Source organism: Neoarius graeffei, chromosome 18 (genome assembly GCF_027579695.1).
Source record: "Neoarius graeffei isolate fNeoGra1 chromosome 18, fNeoGra1.pri, whole genome shotgun sequence".
Classification (NCBI taxonomy): Eukaryota; Metazoa; Chordata; class Actinopteri; order Siluriformes; family Ariidae; genus Neoarius; species Neoarius graeffei.
The window spans coordinates 23,606,765-23,626,591 of NC_083586.1; the positions used below are offsets into that span (position 1 = coordinate 23,606,765).

The window sequence follows — 19,827 nt, forward strand, 5'->3', positions numbered from 1 at the left end:
TTTTCAATTTTTTCAGTTTTTCAGCCTCGGAAACGCCGTCCCCGTGTAGACGAAAGGCACTTCCGATAAAATATTTAGTCGTTTTTACCCGACAGCGTCCTCGTGTAAACGGGCCCTAAGTGTCATGGAGGAAGCACATGTCAGCCATCATTCTCCCTGGTGTGATATGGAAGAGCTGGCTAGTGAATGGAAACCAGCTAAGACCAAACTGGGAGGAAAAGGAGTAAAATAAGATAAAATAAAAATATAGTATTATAAAATAGACATGTTAAACCTATTTAGTTGTGTTTTTCCTTGTTACGCAGCCTACAGCAGACATATCTGATGATTACAAATGTAGTGAAGCCAATAAATGAAAGAACACACAGCAGGAACAGTAAAACGTCTATAGAGTGGTACCGTATGAATACCAAGGCATTTTATATGATTCTGTTTGCAGATGAGCTGCACTACCATGCCTCATTGTGTACTCAATCCAGAAGACAGCATTGTCTAAAGATTTTATTGGCACATCTCTGTGGAGTCTGGAGAGTCTCTGCATATTTTCCCAGTATGAAGAGTTGTAGAGCACTTCTTTCAATACATTCTGCTCCTTGAACTAATTCAAAAACGTCTACTCCTGGACCAAATAGTTGATAACGCAATTCATTGTATGATGAACCCATAAAATATTTAATCTGTAATTCAGTTACTATGTACATGAGAACATTTAGAACTCTCTCAAAAAAGCTCATGTGGTCTGATAGCTCCAACATTGGTAATGGTACAAAAGAAAGTGGTGAGGGAGCGATTGCAAAATGGTCCTCATGATGTATGGCAAAACGAGCATTAAAAACAGTGGGAAGTTTCAGATAATGGCCTACAATGACACCACTCATTAAAGCAGGGTCAGTAATAAGCAAGTCGTATTTGGTATCTCTCAAGGACTGCATTACTTCCTGGTCTTCAATCATGCTGATCACCATTCTTCTCTCTTTCTCTACCATTTGAACTACATTGTCCCTCATCTCCTTCATGAGTTTCAGACGAGCCCACATGGACCCCTCCCTCATAATTTCCAAGAACCTCTTTACAGCATCCCAGATAAATTCTTGCTCAAAAATTGCTGAATTCCCTAAAGTGACAGAAGTGTAAAACTGGGACGTTTCTTCAATGTACCAGCTGTCCGAAGCTCGTACTACTGTAATGTTGTGACCTTTGTCATGAAGAGCCTCAATCAATATTTTCATGTTGATCCAGTGGCTGCCATCCACAGGGAAGACCAGAATGTTCTCAGTATAGACTGAGGACACCAGCAGGGTGAGCAAGACCAGTCCACATTTTTGAATTATTTGTCCATTCATTGCAGCACCTACTGTAAAGAACAGAAAGCTGGAGAAATACAGAGAAGTCTCATCTCATCTCATTATCTCTAGTCGCTTTATCCTGTTCTACAGGGTCACAGGCAAGCTGGAGCCTATCCCAGCTGATTACGGGCGAAAGGCGGGGTACATCCTGGACAAGTTGCCAGGTCATCACAGGGCTGACACATACAGTGCGTTTACATGCACATCCAAATTGAGCTACTGTCGGTAATCGAGCTAAGGGTCCCAGCAGGGGTGCCAGAGAAATCCAATCCTACATGCACACAAGGAAATCGAGCTATTGTGTGAGGTACATTGTGCACCCGAGCCACAGGTGGTGCTACACGCCCCATCGTGTTGGCACACTTCCGGTTGTCGTCATGAAAAAGAGGAGTGATTTCCACTTTACATTCACACCACATGTCATTGCCACCTGTTGGCTACAAACTGTCCTGCGCAGACCACTGTTTTGTAAGACAACTTATTTTGCACAATTGTATATTTTTCTAAAGTCCATTTTTTGCTTACAATTTAACTTATGTCTTAATAAACACACAAAAAGTTCAATTGTTTTTGTTTTTTGTCTCCTTGTTCCTCCTGACCTCTTCTGCTGCTCGCTACTACTACTATTGTAATGCTGACCGAGGCTGTTGTGTTTCCCGCTTGTGGTCTCGTCACTCATCACTTCCGGAAGGGAAGTAAGTAGCTCGACTACATAGCTCGATAGGGTTACATGCACTAAGTAGCTCGGCTACAATCGCATAATCTAGGTCGCGTAGCTCGATTACGAGAAATCCAGTTCGTTTCGATTTCAGCCAAGCTAAGGTGTATCCATGGCATTTAGAACTTCAATTTCAGTCGAGCTACGGCAGAAATTCAATTTTCTCTATGTGCATGTAAACGCACTCATAGACACAGACAACCATTCACATTCACACCTACGGTCAATTTAGAGACACCGATTAGCCTAACCTGCATGTCTTTGGACTGTGGGGGAAACCGGAGCACCCGGAGGAAACCCACGCGGACACGGGGAGAACATGCAAACTCCGCACAGAAAGGCCCTCACCGGCCACGGGGCTTGAACCCAGACCTTCTTGCTGTGAGGCGACAGCGCTAACCACTACACTGCCGTGCCACCCATACTGTACAGAGAAGTACTTTCAGAAATACAAGTCTGTTTAATTTTGAGCAGAGTATCAGCAAACTAGATCTCATGCACAATTGATTAAATGAGCAAAATTCATTTTTGGATTCTTTACTTCTCAGAAGTAATATCGACAGTGCCTCACATTAAGAGGATATTAGACAAAGATGCAACAAAGAGGGCCAGGGTAATTCTGAAGGAACTGAAGTGATCCACAGCACAGATGGCAGAAACTGTTCATATCACAACCACAGCCTGGACATGTCAATTGATGACAAGAAAACTATTACTGAAAAAAGCCATATGAAATCCCATTTAGGGTTTTCCAAAAGGCATGTTGGAGACTGAGCAAACATGTGGGAAAAGGTTCTCTGATCTAATGAGACCTAAAGCACTATGTGAAGCATGGGGGTGGTAGTATATATATATATATATATATATATATATATATATATATATATATATATATATATTAGTGCTGTCAAGCGATTAAAATATTTAATCGCGATTAATGTCGCGACAGTCATAGTTAACTCATGATTAATCGCAATTTAATCGCACATTTTTGTCACATAAAAACATTGTAATTCTCTTATCAGCATAAAAAAGTGAATGGGCTTGCTTTGTACCAATGTTGTTGTTTTTTTATTGCAAAGCATAACACGTCTTGACACAGCCACCGCAAAGTGAAACCTAAGCCGAGCACCGGCGTGGGGCTAGCAAGAGAACCATGAGTGAAATGATCTACTGTTTGAGTTAGTCTACAACTAAAGAGAGATAGGTTACACAGTGACGGTAGGCTTGACATGCTTGATTATAATATAAAGTACACTATTATATTAAGTTTAAGTTGTTCGTTGATAAATATTGCATTGAATCTGATCTTTACTGTTTCAGCTCACTTAACACATTTTGTACTTTTACACTTTCCGCCTGTTGATGCGTCGCGCTGTCCAATCAGAGGCGGCCAAATTTGCATATTACAGGAAGGATTTCTGGGATAGCATTGAGTTTACAGTTCAGAGGGATCTGGCTTCTTTAGACGCTGTCTTCTTAAAACTGAATAAATATTTAAAAAGAGCCAAATGAGCCAGTCTTTTGAACGGCTCTTTTCAAAGAACGGATCACAAAGATGCAGATCCCATCAAAGAGCCATAAATCCCATCTCTACTAGCGCGCCCTGCCCGCGCTGGTTCTTGGGGGGGCAGAGGACTCTGGCTGTGCGGGGCGTGGCATTACAGTCTAGCTGCTATCGGTTTTCTAACCAAAGTCTCTGTTCCAAGTTCCTGGCAGTTTCAAAAGCTTATGAAAAACCTACATCATGCCACAGAGTGTTAATCTCGCGATAAAAAAAATTATCGCCGTTAAAATTGAGTCAAGTTAACGCGTTAATAACGCGACATTTTTGACAGCACTAATATATATATATATATACAGTGCCATGAGAAAGTTTGGGCACCCCGTCTGAGGTTGTACAATAATTGACTCTGTCTCCACAGAAAAACACCCTAGTGGCATGTCCTTCCTTTGCCCATCAGAGCCAAGTGCTGGGTTGTTTTGCAGACACTGATTTTAATTATTGGTGTATTCCTTTGTATGAAATTAAATCAAATGTGAAAAATAGGCTGTGCAAAAGTATGGGAACCCTTGACATTTTGTTGCTTTGAAAACCTGTAACTAATCATCACAGAGTAATTGAAAACATCAAGTTGGTTAAGTGAGCTCATTAAGCCTTGAACTTAATAGGCAGGTGCATCCAATCATGACAAAGGCTATTTAAGGTGGCCAAATGCCAGTTCTCTTTCTCTTTGACTGTCCTCTGAAGAGCTGCAAGATGGGGGCCTCAAAACAACTTTCTCATGACCTCAAAACGAAGATTATAGAGCAGTATGGACTAGGGGAAGGCTACAAAAAACTTTCCAAAAGATTTCAGCTGTCAGTGTCTACCGTGAGGAACATTGTAAGAAAATGGAAAGCCACAGGCACAGTCCTTGTCAAGGCCAGAAGTGGTAGGCCAAGAAAAATTTCAGGGAGGCAAAGACGAAGGATGCTGAGAATTGTTAAAAACAACCCACAGACCACCACCAGAGACTTGCAAAGGGATCTAGCTGCAGATGGGGTCACTGTGCATAGGGCAACAATACAGCGCAATTTGCATGAGGAAAGACTGTACGGGAGAGTGATGAGGAAGAAGCCCTTTCTTCGCAGTCGCCACAAATTGAGTCGCTTGAACTATGCAAAAGCACATTTGGACAAGCCAGTATCCTTTTGGAATAAGATCTTGTGGACTGACGAAACAAAAATCGAGTTATTTGGTCACAACAAGAGGCAATACACATGGCGTAAAAAGAACACAGAATTCCAAGAGAAACATCTGCTACCCACAGTGAAATTTGGTGGAGGTTCCATCATGCTGTGGGGCTGTGTGGCGAGTACTGGTACTGGGAACCTTGTTAAAGTTGACGGTCGCATGGATTCCACTCAATACCAGCAGATTCTTGAGGATAATGTGCTAGAGTCTGTAACAAAGTTGAAGTTGCGCCGGGGATGGATGTTTCAACAAGACAATGACCCGAAACATTGCTCAAAATCCACTCGGGCATACATGCAGAGGAACAAGTACAATGTCTTGGAATGGCCATCCCAGTCCCCAGATTTGAATATCATTGAAAATCTGTGGGATGAATTGAAGCAAGCTGTCCATGCTCGTAGACCTTCAAACCTCAAGGAATTAGAGATGTTTTGCAAGGAGGAGTGGGCCAAGATGCCTTCGTCCAAGATCCATACACTCATTGGTGGCTATAGAAAGCGTCTAGAGGCTGTAATTTTTGCAAAAGGAGGCTCCACTAAATATTGATGGAATGTTTCTGTTAGGGTGCCCAAATTTATGCACGGGCCTATTTTTGTTTTGCTGCATATTGCACTTTTTCTGTTAGCCCAATAAACTTCTCTTCAATGCTGAAATATGTCTGTGTCTTTTATTTATTTCATATGTCAAGACTAAGTTGTAGAATCAAACACCCAATTATATATGAATGAAAAATACTGGGATTTGTCAAGGGTGCCCAAACTTTCTCATGGCACTGTATATATATATATGAAATTCCTAAGTAATAATCAGGTGTGCACAAACTTTTTGCCATATAGTGTATATTAAATATTCTATTCTAAACAGAGCCTATTAGCCTTATGCTTAGGGTGGGTTCTGTAATATTTTAACCAAAGTGTATTCTTATTAATTGTGTTTTTTCTTGTTACACAACCTATAGCAGACATGTCTGATGATTGCAAATGTAGTGAAGGCAGTAAACGAAAGAACACACAGCAGGAACAGTAAAACATCTACAGAGTGGTACGAATACCAGGGCATTTTATATGATTCTGTTCGCAGATGAGCTGCACCACCATGCCTCATTGTGTACTCAATCCAGAAGACAGCATTGTCTAAAGGTTTTATTGGCACATCTCTGTGGAGTCTGGAGAGTCTTTGCATATTTTCCCGGTATGAAGGGTTATGGAGCACTTCTTTCACAGTTAAAAGGAAGGAGTCTTTGTCCACAGTTGCAAAATTAACATTCTTTGCAACTCCCTTCACCCTCATTTTTGCAAGATTGTCAGGCTGATCCCAGACGAGTCCAAAACCAATCATAGGAACTCCATGATAGATAGCTTCCTGAATTCCATTGGTTCCACCATGAGATACAAATGCCCTGGTCTTAGAGTGGCCAAGGAGATCGTTTTGGGGTATCCAGTCCATTATTAATGTATTGTTCCCCACTGTGGAAGGTCTTTCCCCTTTATATTTCCAAATAACTTTTTGTGGAAGCTCTGCAAAAGCCTCAGCTACTGAATTGGCTACATCATGAGGAAGCTGACCAACCATCGTTCCCAGAGACATGACAATGATGCCATGTTCACCAGAGCTCTGCACAAAGTCCTCAAGATGCTGTGGAAGAGGTCTGGATGGTTTACAGTGGAAACCACCGATGTAGACAACATTTGGCATCGTAGGGCGTGGAAATTCAAAGATAAAATCAACTCTGAACAGCCACAGATCTGCTCCCTGAACTAATTCAAAAAAGTCTACACCTGGACCAAATAGCTGATAACACAATTCATTGTATGATGAACCCATAAAATATTTAATCTGTAATTCAGTTACTAGGAACATGAGAACATTTAGCACTCTCTCAAAAAAGTTCATGTGGTCTGATAGCTCTAACCCTGGTAATGGTACATAAGAAAGTGGTGTGGGAGCGATTGCAAAATGGCCCTCATGATGTATGGTCCAACGAACATTAAAAACAGTGGGAAGTTTCAGATAATGTCCTACAATGACACCACTCATTAAAGCAGGATCAGTAAAAAACAAGTCATATTTGACATCTCTCAAGGACTGCATTACTTCCTGGTCTTCAATCATGCTGATCACCATTCTTCTCTCTTTATCCACCATTTGAACTGCTTTGTCCCACATCTCCTTCTCGAGTTTCAGACAAGCCCACATGGACCCCTCCCTCATAATTTCCAAGAACCTCTTTACAGCATCCCAGATAAATTCTTGCTCAAAAATTGCTGAATTTCCTAAAGTGACAGAAGTGTAAAGCTGGGACATTTTTTCAATGTACCAGCTGTCCGAAGCTCGTATGACTGTAATGTTGTGACCTTTGTCATGAAGAGCCTTAATCAAGATTTTCATGTTGATCCAGTGGCTGCCATCCACAGGGAAGACCAGAATGTTTCCAGTATAGACTGAGACTACCAGCAGGCTGAGCAAGACCAGCCCAGATTTTTGAATCATTTGTCCATTCATTGCAGCACCTACTGTAAAGAAAGAAAGATGGAGAAATACAGACAAGTCCATTTAGAAATACAAGTCAGTTTAATATTAAACAGAGTGTATCACTAAAGTAGATCTCAAGCACAACTGATAAATTGAGCGAAATTCATTATTCGATTCTTTACTTCTCAGAAATAATATATACAGTGCCTTGCATGAAGAGGGTATTCGACAAAGATGCAACAAAAAGGGCAAAGGTAATTCTGAACGAACTGGAGAGATACACAGCTCAGATGGCAGAAGCTGTTCATCTCAAAACGACAGTCTGGACATGTGCAAGTGATGACAAGAAAACTATTTCTGAAAAAAAAAAGCCATATTAAATCTCATTTGGAGTTTGCCAAAAGGCATGTTGAACACTGAGCAAACATGTGGGAAAAGGTTATGTGATCTAACGAGACCTAAAGCACTACGTGTATTAGAAACTCAACACTAATAATCACCATGAGGATACCATCCCAACTATGAAGGATGGTGCTGGTAGTTTCATGTTACAGGGATGCTTTTTATAAGTAGGAACTGGAAAACTGACCTTTGAAACCGAACACTACTAATCACCCTGAGAATACCATCCCAACTGTGAAGCATGGTGGTGGTAGTGTGTATATATATATATATATATATATATATGAGTGATTCCACGCTTATGGGTACTGAAATGGGGACATGAACTTATTTTTAAAAATTCACCTAAAACCATTTCTTTTTTTTACCATCAGGTCACAAAACATGTAATCTTTAATGAATGATATGTTAAAAGATAACTTTAATTTTCTGAGATGTAATAAAAACATATTTATATGCCAAAGTCAGAACGTAACAGAAGTGTTGTGGACATATAAATTCTCAATTTTAACAATGTAGAATTACTTTTTGAAACATAGGAAGGTGATGTTTTAGCAAATATAATTAATAAACATGTGTAGTAGAATAAACATACACATTCTTTCAATAAGATTAACATGGTATAGAGCTAGATTGTAATTAATTTGTAACAGACGTCACGCGAGATGGACAATCGTAACAGAAGTAATGTAACAGACATCATTTTGGAACTCATAGGCTTGACTTTGGCATATAAATATGTTTTTATTACATCTCAGAAAATAAAAGTTATCTTTTAACATATCATTCATTAAAGATTACATGTTTTGTGACCTGATGGTAAAAAAAGAAATGGTTTTAGGTGAATAAGTTCATGTCCCCATTTCAGTACCCATAAGCATGGAATCACTCATATTATATATCTATCTATCTATCTATCTATATATATATATATATATATATATATATATATATATATATATATATATATATATAATGTGTGTGTGTGTGTGTTCAACATAAATCCAACAATAATAATCAACATTTGCGGAAATTCCTAAGTAATAATAAGATTGTAAGTAAGGATTGGAATGAACTGGAATGAACATGTAGAATTTCATGAATGTACGGTATGTAATGCAGAAAGAGAAATTTTGCAAAATATAATATATCCTATATAACAATGTGAAAATATGAACAATTTCTATTTAAACACATAAGATATGGATGCATCCATTAAAATCAAACCAAAACTGAGATTTTTAAATGCCATGAAACAAATGTTAACCTCACTGCAGACTAAAAATTATGATTAATCTAGTGAAGTACAAAGTAAATTAAAAGGTTTGGTGAAAGGCATGTTGGACATTCAGCAAACATGTTGATAAAGGTTCGCTGATCTAACGACACCTTAAGTTAACATTTTGGCCTTGGCACACAGCACTACATTTCATGAACCTTAACACTGCTCATCACCCTAAGAATACCATCCCAAATGTGAGGCATGGTGATGGTAGTTTCATATTATCAGCATTTACTAGAAAACTGATCATGGAAAGAACTTTAATAATAATCACTGGAATAATATTACTTTGTCTTTTGCTGAAAGTGCTAGTCTTACGAAAATAACATCACCCTTGGAAATTATACCTTATAAAACTAGAAATGTTAAAGAGTTTACTATCTAAACTGTATTTTAATACAAGACCGGGAACATGTTCTATTTAACCAGTTTGGCTCTTTGAGTCTGCCATTAAACGAATGCATTCCTAGTAAGTTTTTGTTCATTCAAAGGAAATGATGTCATACGCGCAACGCTTGAAAGTTTGCAGCATTTCTGGCTTCATCTGCTTTGCAAAACGTAGCACCTTTTTGACGATTTTTTTTATTCCAAAACAAAATTAAAACCAAAGCATGCCTCCTAAGAGTTGTGTCGTTCAAAGCTGTTCAAGTGTAGCTGATTAAAAAAAAAAAAGCGGAATTTCGATCCATTATAGCCCAAAGTTGGCAGGACACTTACAGAATGAACGGGCTCGATTTGGACGGAGAAAGTGAGGTAACTTCAAGCCGGCAGGACGGTTTGGTGTCTGCTCCACACATTTTGAAAAAGATAAATTTGTGAGGCAAATTCACATAGAAGGATTTGAGCAATGTCTGGTAAGCAGAGCGACGATCTGGAAACAAAAGTCAGAAGCGCCATCCCAAAGAGCTTACCGTTGCACAGTAAGTGTCAAGCTTGTGTTTAGTCTGTTGTTTGAATTTATTAGTTGTCCTTAGTCTTTATCCTTTTAAACAATAAAAGAAACATGACACATTTAGTAGCTAGAGTAACTTTGAACCTGCAGTATCACCAACTGATAGCGGTTCTGAAGTTTTATACAGGGTAAGGAAGTTTTATACAAGGAAATAACATAATGGCAATAATCATGGAATTGGCACGAAGGAACAGGCCATTGCAAGATTCATTTATAATCACTCTGTGATAAACTTTCCTTTGTATTTCTGAATCTTGTCATTGCCTATTTGTCCACTGATACACGTACGATGTTATATTGCATCTAAAAACATGATTTCAATACCAAATGAATGGACACGCCATCCTGTGATCTCTCTCAACTAACTCATCGTTTTTTTCTGTATTTATAGGCTCTGAAAGAGCTTTTGTCATCGTTTTCAAAAGAATTAGTATTAAGGATGCACGCCATTGCAGAGAAGATTATAGAATCAGTGTGGATACAAAAGAAGGCAGCTGTGCATATGATGCCACACATGCAGCACCACTGACCAATAAATTGCTGCAATCTAACAATGGCAGACAAGCTTTTCGTGATTTTTGGAACAGAATTCAGACGCAAAAAAAAAAAAATCTTTTTCGAAACATTTTTTTATTTATTGGTGAACTTTACAACCTATTTGAGCATATCGTGCACAGAAAACCTGGATTTTAATGATGTCATTTTTGTAAGACTAGCACTTTAAAAATGTATAGCAAAAGGCAAATTGCGTCAACACAAATTTATAATGGATAAAGTTATTACAAGAACGGCCTACAAAACAATTCACTTAAAAAGTAAATATATTTTTCAATTTTCAAATTAATTAAAAAAAAATCTGACATACCACAGGTGTAATCCCACAAGCCAAACAAGTTCATTCAAGTGTGTGTGAGAGAGCAAAGAGCATTTACTCCCAGAACCCAGGTTAATCATTTACTCTTGTTTTATTATCTTCTCACTTGCATGCATGAATGAATGAATGAATGAATGAATGAATCCAAGGTCAGAATTGTGCTTCACTAAGACAGGCCTCTGGTTCAGTCAAGCTCCACCCTGCACATGCAAATCCCATCCAACGAGGGTTTAAATGCAGTAGTATAGACAATATAAAAAACCTGTCTTGGACACTTACATTCTGTCAGTAACAATGTTGAGAACGCAAGCTCGAAACAGCCTCCAAACATGGACACTTCAAACTACACTTCACATGAATCACAGCGCCCTCTGTCCTGTCTATTAATTACACCTGTCACTTGTTTCCTTGTCTATCAGCTCAGCTATTTAAACCCCTCTCTCACTCTCACTAGATGCGAAGTATTGTTCAGTGTTTCTCTCCTGTCGTACTGAGTCGTTTACAGTCTGCCTGACCTCTTGTATTCTCGACCGTATTCTCTCTTTCCCTGACCTCACCTTCTCGTCTTGCCTTTGATATCCAGTTTGCTGATCGACCGACCCTTGCCCGTTTCTCTGACCATGATTCTTGTCTTCCGATTTGGCCCAGTCTGCAGTTTGCTTCTCCCGCTCTCCCCTGCGCCTACATCTGTAAGTGCCTGAATTTAAAAAAAAATAAAAAAATCAGACATACCTTAGGGGGGCGGCATGGTGTAGTGGTTAGCGCTGTCGCCTCACAGCAAGAAGGTCCAGGTTCGAGCCCCGTGGCCGGCGAGGGCCTTTCTGTGCGGAGTTTGCATGTTCTCCCCGTGTCCGCGTGGGTTTCCTCCGGGTGCTCCGGTTTCCCCCACAGTCCAAAGACATGCAGGTTAGGTTAACTGGTGACTCTAAATTGACCGTAGGTGTGAATGTGAGTGTGAATGGTTGTCTATGTGTCAGCCCTGTGATGACCTGGCGACTTGTCCAGGGTGTACCCCGCCTTTCGCCCATAGTCAGCTGGGATAGGCTCCAGCTTGCCTGCGACCCTGTAGAAGGATAAAGCGGCTAGAGATAATGAGATGAGATGAGATGAAAAATCTGACATACCACAGGTGTAATCCCACAAGCCAAACAAGTTCATTCAAGTGTGTGTGAGAGAGCAAAGAGCATTTACTCCCAGAACCCAGGTTAATCATTTACTCTTGTTTTATTATCTTCTCACTTGCATGCATGAATGAATGAATGAATGAATGAATGAATCCAAGGTCAGAATTGTGCTTCACTAAGACAGGCCTCTGGTTCAGTCAAGCTCCACCCTGCACATGCAAATCCCATCCAACGAGGGTTTAAATGCAGTAGTATAGACAATATAAAAAACCTGTCTTGGACACTTACATTCTGTCAGTAACAATGTTGAGAACGCAAGCTCGAAACAGCCTCCAAACATGGACACTTCAAACTACACTTCACATGAATCACAGCGCCCTCTGTCCTGTCTATTAATTACACCTGTCACTTGTTTCCTTGTCTATCAGCTCAGCTATTTAAACCCCTCTCTCACTCTCACTAGATGCGAAGTATTGTTCAGTGTTTCTCTCCTGTCGTACTGAGTCGTTTACAGTCTGCCTGACCTCTTGTATTCTCGACCGTATTCTCTCTTTCCCTGACCTCACCTTCTCGTCTTGCCTTTGATATCCAGTTTGCTGATCGACCGACCCTTGCCCGTTTCTCTGACCATGATTCTTGTCTTCCGATTTGGCCCAGTCTGCAGTTTGCTTCTCCCGCTCTCCCCTGCGCCTACATCTGTAAGTGCCTGAATTTAAAAAAAAATAAAAAAATCAGACATACCTTAGGGGGGCGGCATGGTGTAGTGGTTAGCGCTGTCGCCTCACAGCAAGAAGGTCCAGGTTCGAGCCCCGTGGCCGGCGAGGGCCTTTCTGTGCGGAGTTTGCATGTTCTCCCCGTGTCCGCGTGGGTTTCCTCCGGGTGCTCCGGTTTCCCCCACAGTCCAAAGACATGCAGGTGAGGTTAACTGGTGACTCTAAATTGACCGTAGGTGTGAATGTGAGTGTGAATGGTTGTCTGTGTTTATGTGTCAGCCCTGTGATGACCTGGCGACTTGTCCAGGGTGCACCCACCTTTTGCCCGTAGTCAGCTGGGATAGGCTCCAGCTTGCCTGCAACCCTGTAGAACAGGGTAAAGCGGCTACAGATAATGAGATGAGATGAGACATACCTTAGGCATGATCCCACAAGCCAAACAAGTTCATTCAAGTGTGTGTGTGAGAGAGCAAAGAGCCTTTATCCCAGAACCCAGGTTAATGATTTACTCTTATTTTATTATTTTCTCACTTGCATGCATGCATAAATGAATGAATGAATGAATGAATGTTCTTAAATGCAAGGTGAGAATTGTGCTTCACTAAGACAGGCCTCTGGTTCAGTCAAGCTTCACCCTGCACATATAAATCCCATCCAATGAGGGTTTAAAGGCAGTAATATAGACTCTATAAAAACCCTGTCTTGGACACTTTGTCAGTAACAGCCTCCAAACATGGACACTTCAAACTACACTTCACATGAATCACAGTGCCCTCTGTCCCGTCTATTAATTACACCTGTCACTCATTTCCTTGTCGATCAGCTCAGCAATTTAAACCCCTCTCCTTCTCACTAGGCATGAAGTATCTTTCAGTGTTTCTCTTCTGCCTGACCTCGCTTTCAATATCCTGTTTACCAACCAATCATCCAATCCTTACCTGTTTCTCTGACCACGATTCTTGTCTTCCTATTTGGCCGTCTACAATTTGCTTCTCCCGCTCTCCCCTGCACCTGCATCTGTAAGTGCCTGCACCCTGTCACACTCAAGAAAAATCTGGCAATTTCAGAGGTATAAACAACACACAGGTGATTTTTTTAATAAACTGAATGTGGAGCTCAGAAAATTCACTTGAAAAAGTCCGTAACTGAAGTGTGACGAGCCCGTAAGACTGACTGACTTTTAGACCAATAGGAGAGCAAAGTGGATGCAGAGGAGGCGGGACTTCAGAGAGCAGGGGCAGGAAGAAGATGGTGGTGAACAGATGAAGTTGGTGAGGAGTTTATGTTAATAAAGTAAAGTTTTGCTTAATGGATAGTCTTTAGCTGATGCCGGAATTGTGTTGGTTCGTGTGGACTGTCATACTGAGTGGTACCAACTTGAAGACGGCGTTGGAGTCTACGGTGGACGTTGGTTCGGTTCGGCAAGTTGAATGAGTTTTCCCTCTCGGAGTCTTCCCTGCCACTCGACTTCATCTACAATAGCACTGGGTTTAAAGGAATTCCCTCCGAACTGCATTTAATCTACTTCCCCTACGAATTCACCTCGTGTGAAATGGACACTGTTGACTGTTCTAATTGAAAGTGGAACCAACAAACTTTTTGTGAACTGTTTACTGAGATACAGACTCATACTACTGCTTTTGAATGCACTGAATACGATTGATTTTATTTGGGAAAATAGCCTAACTGCTCTCTCTGAGAAATTCGAGTTTGCATGCAGGGCTTTAAGTTGAAATTGGTGTAGCCTGCATTTTGTGAGCACTGAATTCGACAGTTACTGTAACTTTTTCATTTTGTTATTTGAAATGATAGTACTTACAGAGGTACTGTAAGGGAAATTATTTTGATTGAAAGTTATCTATAGGCCTATAAGGATCCATTACTGTCCTGGGATGCAGTACTGCTTTAAAAATAGTTCACTTGACTTTAAAATATTGGTAATTTAAACCTCAACTGGTGCGAGTATTTAAGGTTAAAAGTAAGGGTTTAGTCTACTCACTTTATGAAGACTTGGGCTTAAAGCAGATACAGTATGCAGAACCCTTATTTTAAAATACATTTCTGAGTGGATAGTATCTCCATCCTTGACTCTTGTATGCTGCATAAATGGGAATAAAAATATATATATTTTTGAGTTAAAATCGACCACAAAGTTGGCATTCGAGCTGCCCCGCTGAGCCAGCCAGCCCTGGGTACGTGACATCACAGCGGTAACCGGTTTTAAGGCCGAGGTCTTTGACAGCTATAGACCAAAGTCATATAAATAAAAATTTATGGTGAAAATAAGAAATACCGTTACCGACTTGCTCAACTAAGACTGATTTGACTTCACTGATTGTGGGTTGACTCTCATTAAAACAGAATAGGTGTTATAACTTATGCAACATACATGTACATGCATGCATTTTCACTGATAAAACGTAAAAGGCTAATTAAATAATCAGATGAACTGAGACAATCACATTCTGAAGCAAATTAAATTATCTTATACTGGTAACTTAAATACAGAATACAAGTTATATGTATTAATCTAAATGCAGGTAAACAATTATTTATTTATTTATTTATTTATTTATTTTAATCCAAATGAGTCGGAGCTTACCCGTCTGTGTTCTCGCTTCTTGAAGGCCAATCTTGTGGCCAATTTTTTTGAAACAATCTGAATTTCAGTTGTTCGTTCAGTTCTCCATTCATTCGCTTCTTCTACGTAAGGGTGAGATGGCAGCAATATCCAGTTTAGAAATCGGAGGGCTGCCCCACTCTTTCTCTATTTTGCCCATACTGAGTTCTCCGCCATTACGACTCGGCTCAGGCAATTACTAAAACCCGGGATGGAACGGGACGTCACCAGTTTTAGCAACAACCACGGGGAGGTCACTGCCTGAGTGATAAGTCACGTCCCATTCCATCCCAGGTTTTAGCAACAACCCTCGGCTCACTCCGGGAGGACTGGTGCAACTGAACTTTGCTTTAAAAAAAAAAAAATTAAAGAAAATAAATACTTTCCTTTTCTTGTAGTTTTCTTTAATTGTTGATACTGCACCCTTTTTCAATACGGGCTTATAGCCAATGCTCCTCAACAGATCAGAGGTTTCATATGAGTCCTCAGTAAAATGTGCAGCGCAGAGGAGAGACCACTTCATAGGTGCCCAATGTGCCCGTGAACTTCTCGCAAAATGCATCCAAATCTTTGCAGTAGAGCATTCTTGGACCATGAATGCAACGTAAATCCACCTTCTGTTGTGTTGCTGGCGGGTGCAGCAACACATCTATGTGGCATGGTGATAAATTAGCTCAAAATGGAGGATTAGAGTTGCAGTCAGCTCTGTGTTTTAGTATAGTGGAAATGGCGATGAGACCGATAGACTTCCTGCTGTGACGTTACGGATGTCAAGGTCATTCACTCAGACCGCTACCTATATGAATCACTTTAATCATAAAAATTACTATATTAGATTTATTGTTAATGCTTAAAACTATTCCTGTGCCATTCTTGAGGTCTCAAGGCATTTATAAACGAAAGTGAGGCCATGGCTCTGCATATATGCTTTAAGATTTTGAAGTACTGAGAACCTCAGTGAAGGCCTCTTTTTTTGGTTACTTTTATTCTATTACTCTACCAGAAAACTGTCCACATGGCAATGGATTCAGGTGAATCCGATAAAATTTTTTATCGTTTCGGCCTGGCGTCCACACGGCACCGGCGTTTTGGGTGCCCCAAAACGATATTTTTTGAGAACGGTTTCCAGAGTGGAAAAATCTGGCAACGGCGCCATTGCGAAGTCATCTGGATGAGTAGAACGGATTTGTTTACGATGACGTCACAACCACATGACTAGAACAAGCAGCACACCGGGTAGAAGAAGGGGTTTATGCGCATGCGTCCTACTTCTTCTATTGTTCTGGTGTCTCCGATGGGACCGTCTTACAGCGCACGTAGAGGTGTGGCATGTGTATTGCATTGTTTTCAGCAAGCGTTGCGTTGGCATATGTACCTGATATTTTACTGATCCATTGCCCATGTGGACGCGATATTTTTTTTTACCTGCTAAAAAAAAATCTCGTTGCCATTGTCGTGTGGATGTAGCCTAAGAGCTGAGTCAAGTTTTAATAAATTTGCTATTTACCAGTTCATAAACAGTCTGCTAGTTTGAGTTAAGGGGTGGGAAATAAGGTGGGAACACATTTACATAGGCATTCACCACACTGACTTACCCACATTTACTTCACCTGCCCCCAGCAGAATTAAACCATTAGCATTTCTATAGGGTATAGCTGTACCCTTACACAAGTCTGAATATGAGGAACTTTTTCCCACATAAATATTGTTGTAAATTTTGGACTTAAGTTGCCAACTCTGAATATGGCCCTTCAGGAAATCCCGGTTTCAAGATGTTTATATATTCTCAGGGGATCAGGGAAATGGTGTATGAACGTTTAATTGTCAATTGTATATTCACACTGAAACCATACACTGTAAGGCCAAAAGTATGTGCACCTCTGACCATTGCACTCATATGTGGTTCTTCCCTAAACTATTACCATAAAGTCTGAAGCACACAGTTGTATAGAATGTCTCCATATGCTGTAACATTAGTTTCCCTTCACTGAGGCCCAAAGCTGTTCCAGCATGATGATGCTCCTGTACAAAAAGCGAGCTCCATGAAGACATGGTGTGTTAAAGTTGGAGTGAATAACTGGAGTGTCCTGTACAGAGCCCTGCCTGAACTCAACCCCACTGAACACCTTTCAGGTGAACTGGAACGCCAACTGGACTCCAGACCTCCTCAATCACCATCAGTGTCTGATCTCGCTAATGCTCTTGTAAATGAATGAACACAAATCCCCCACAGCCACACCTCAAAATCTTGAGGCGAGTCTTCCAAGAAAAGTGGAGTTTATTATAATCACAAAGAGGGGAATAAATCTGGAATGTGCTGTTCAACAAACAAATATGGGTGTGATGTCAGATGTGCACAAACTTTTGGCCATATAGTGTGTATTAAATATTCTAGTTTAATCAGAGTCTTTTAGCTTTATGCTTAAGGTGGGTTCTCTAATATTTCACCAAAAGTATATTCTTTTTTTTTGTTGTTGTTACACAGCCTATAGCAGATATGTCTGATGATTGCAAATGTAGTGAAGGCAATAAATGAAAGAACACACAGCAGGAACAGTAAAACATCTACAGAGTGGTAAGAATACCAAGGCATTTTATACGATTCTGTTCGTAGATGAGCTGCACCACCATGCCTCATCGTGTACTCAATCCAGAAGACAGCATTGTCTAAAGGTTTTATTGGCACATCTCTGTAGAGTCTGGGGAATCTGTGCATGTTTTTCCAGTATGAAGGTTTATGGAGCACTTCTTTGAAAGTTAAAAAGAAGGAGTCTTTGTCCACAGTTGCAAAATTGACATTTTTTGCGACTCCCTTCACTCTAATTTTTGCAAGATTGTCAGGCTGATCCCAGATGAGTCCAAAACCAATCATAGGAACTCCATGACAGATAACTTCCTGAATTCCATTGGTTCCACCATGAGCTACAAATGCCCTGGTCTTAGAGTGGCCAAGGAGATTGTTTTTGGGGTACCCAGTCCATTATTAATGTATTGTTCCCCACTGTGGAAGGTCTTTCCCCTTTATATTTCCAAATAACTTTTTGTGGAAGCTCTGCAAAAGCCTCAGCTATTGAATTGGCTACATCATGAGGAAGCTGACCAACCATCGTTCCCAGAGACATGACAATGATGCCATGTTCACCAGAGCTCTGCACAAAGTCCTCAAGGTGCTGTGGAAGAGGTTTGGATGGTTTACAGTGGAAACCACCGATGTAGACAGCATTTGGCACTGTAGTGTGTAGCTATTCAAAGATGAAATGAACTCTGAACAGCCACAGATCTGCTCTTTGAACTAATTCAGAAAAGTCTAGCTCTGGACCAAATAGTTGATAACACAATTCATTGTATGATGAACCCAGAAAATATTTAACCTGTATTTCAGTTACTATGTACATGAGAACATTTAGCACTCTCTCAAAGCTCATGTGGTCTGTTAGCTCTAACATTGGTAATGGTACAGTATACAGTATAAGAAAGTGGTGAAGGAGCGATTGCAAAATGGCTCTCCTGATGTATTGCCTAATGAACATTAAAAACAATGGGAAGTTTCAGATAATGGCCTACAATGACACCACCCATTAAAGCAGGGTCAGTAATAAACATGTATTTGGCAGCTCTCAAGGACTGCATGAGTTCCTGGTTTTCAATCATGTTGATCACCATTCTTCTCTCTTTTTCCACCATTTGAACTGCATTGTCCTACATCTCCTTCTCGAATTTCAGACAAGCCCACATGACAAGCATCCCAGATAAATTCTTGCTCAAAAATTGCTGAACTTCCTAAAGTGACAGAAGTGTAAAGCTGGGACCTTTCTTCAATGTACCAGCTGTCCGAAGCTTGTATGACTGTAACGTTGTGACCTTTGTCATGAAGAGCCTCGATTAAGATTTTCATGTTGATCCAGTGGCTGCCATCCACAGGGAAGACCAGAATGTTCCCAGTATAGACTGAGGCCACCAGCAGGGTGACCAAGACCAATCCAGATTTTTGAATTATTTGTCCATTCATTGCAGCACCTACTGTAAAGAACAGAAAGCTGGTGAAATACAGAGGACTTTTAGAAATGCAAGTCTGTTTAGTTTTGAACAGAGCATATCAGCAAACTAGTTCTCATGCACAATTGATAAAATGAGCGAAATCCATTATTAGATTCTTTACTTCTCAGAAATAATATAGACAGTGCCTTATATTAAGAGGATATTAGACAAAATGCAACAAAGAGGGCCAGGGTAATTCTGAAGGAACTGAAGTGATCCACAGCAGAGATGGCAAAAACTGTTCATATCACAACCACAGCCTGGACATGTCAATTGATGACAAGAAAACTATTACTGAAAAAAGCCATATGAAATCCCATTTAGAGTTTGCCAAAAGGCATGTTGGAGACTGAGCAAACATGTGGGAAAAGGTTCTCTGATCTAATGAGACCTAAAGCACTATGTTTAGGAGAAACTCAACACTGCTCATAACCCTGAGAATACCATCCCAACTATGAAGCATGGGGGTGGCAGTTTCGTGTAATGGGGATGCTTTTTATCAGCATTTACTGGAAAAGTGATCAGGGTTGTGGGTGTAATGGTTCAGCC

General features: G+C 40.4%; 2 protein-coding genes and 1 pseudogene across 2 annotated transcripts; all 3 read right to left on the reverse strand.

The window, feature by feature from the left end:
* Positions 1 to 470: 470 nt before the first annotated feature.
* Positions 471 to 1,343, reverse strand: LOC132865738 (UDP-glucuronosyltransferase 1-6-like). The gene has a single exon (XM_060898263.1). It carries the CDS (start codon positions 1,341 to 1,343, stop codon positions 471 to 473), a length of 873 nt encoding a protein of 290 aa, XP_060754246.1.
* A 4,382-nt stretch (positions 1,344 to 5,725) lies between these two features.
* Positions 5,726 to 8,368, reverse strand: LOC132865739 (UDP-glucuronosyltransferase 2A3-like). Its single transcript, XM_060898264.1, has 2 exons — positions 8,338 to 8,368; positions 5,726 to 7,248 (listed from the first exon to the last, which is right to left on the reverse strand). Exon 2 carries the CDS (start codon positions 7,187 to 7,189, stop codon positions 5,726 to 5,728), a length of 1,464 nt encoding a protein of 487 aa, XP_060754247.1. The 5' UTR covers positions 7,190 to 7,248; positions 8,338 to 8,368.
* Positions 8,369 to 17,662: 9,294 nt separating this feature from the next.
* LOC132865740 (UDP-glucuronosyltransferase 2C1-like) lies at positions 17,663 to 19,177 on the reverse strand (annotated as a pseudogene).
* Positions 19,178 to 19,827: the final 650 nt, after the last annotated feature.

What these genes read in the sequence shown, in the direction of transcription:
- LOC132865738 (XM_060898263.1), bottom strand. Translation starts at nt 1,343, where the DNA reads ATGAATGGACAAATAATTCAAAAATGTGGACTGGTCTTGCTCACCCTG.
- LOC132865739 (XM_060898264.1), bottom strand. Translation starts at nt 7,189, where the DNA reads ATGAAAATCTTGATTAAGGCTCTTCATGACAAAGGTCACAACATTACA.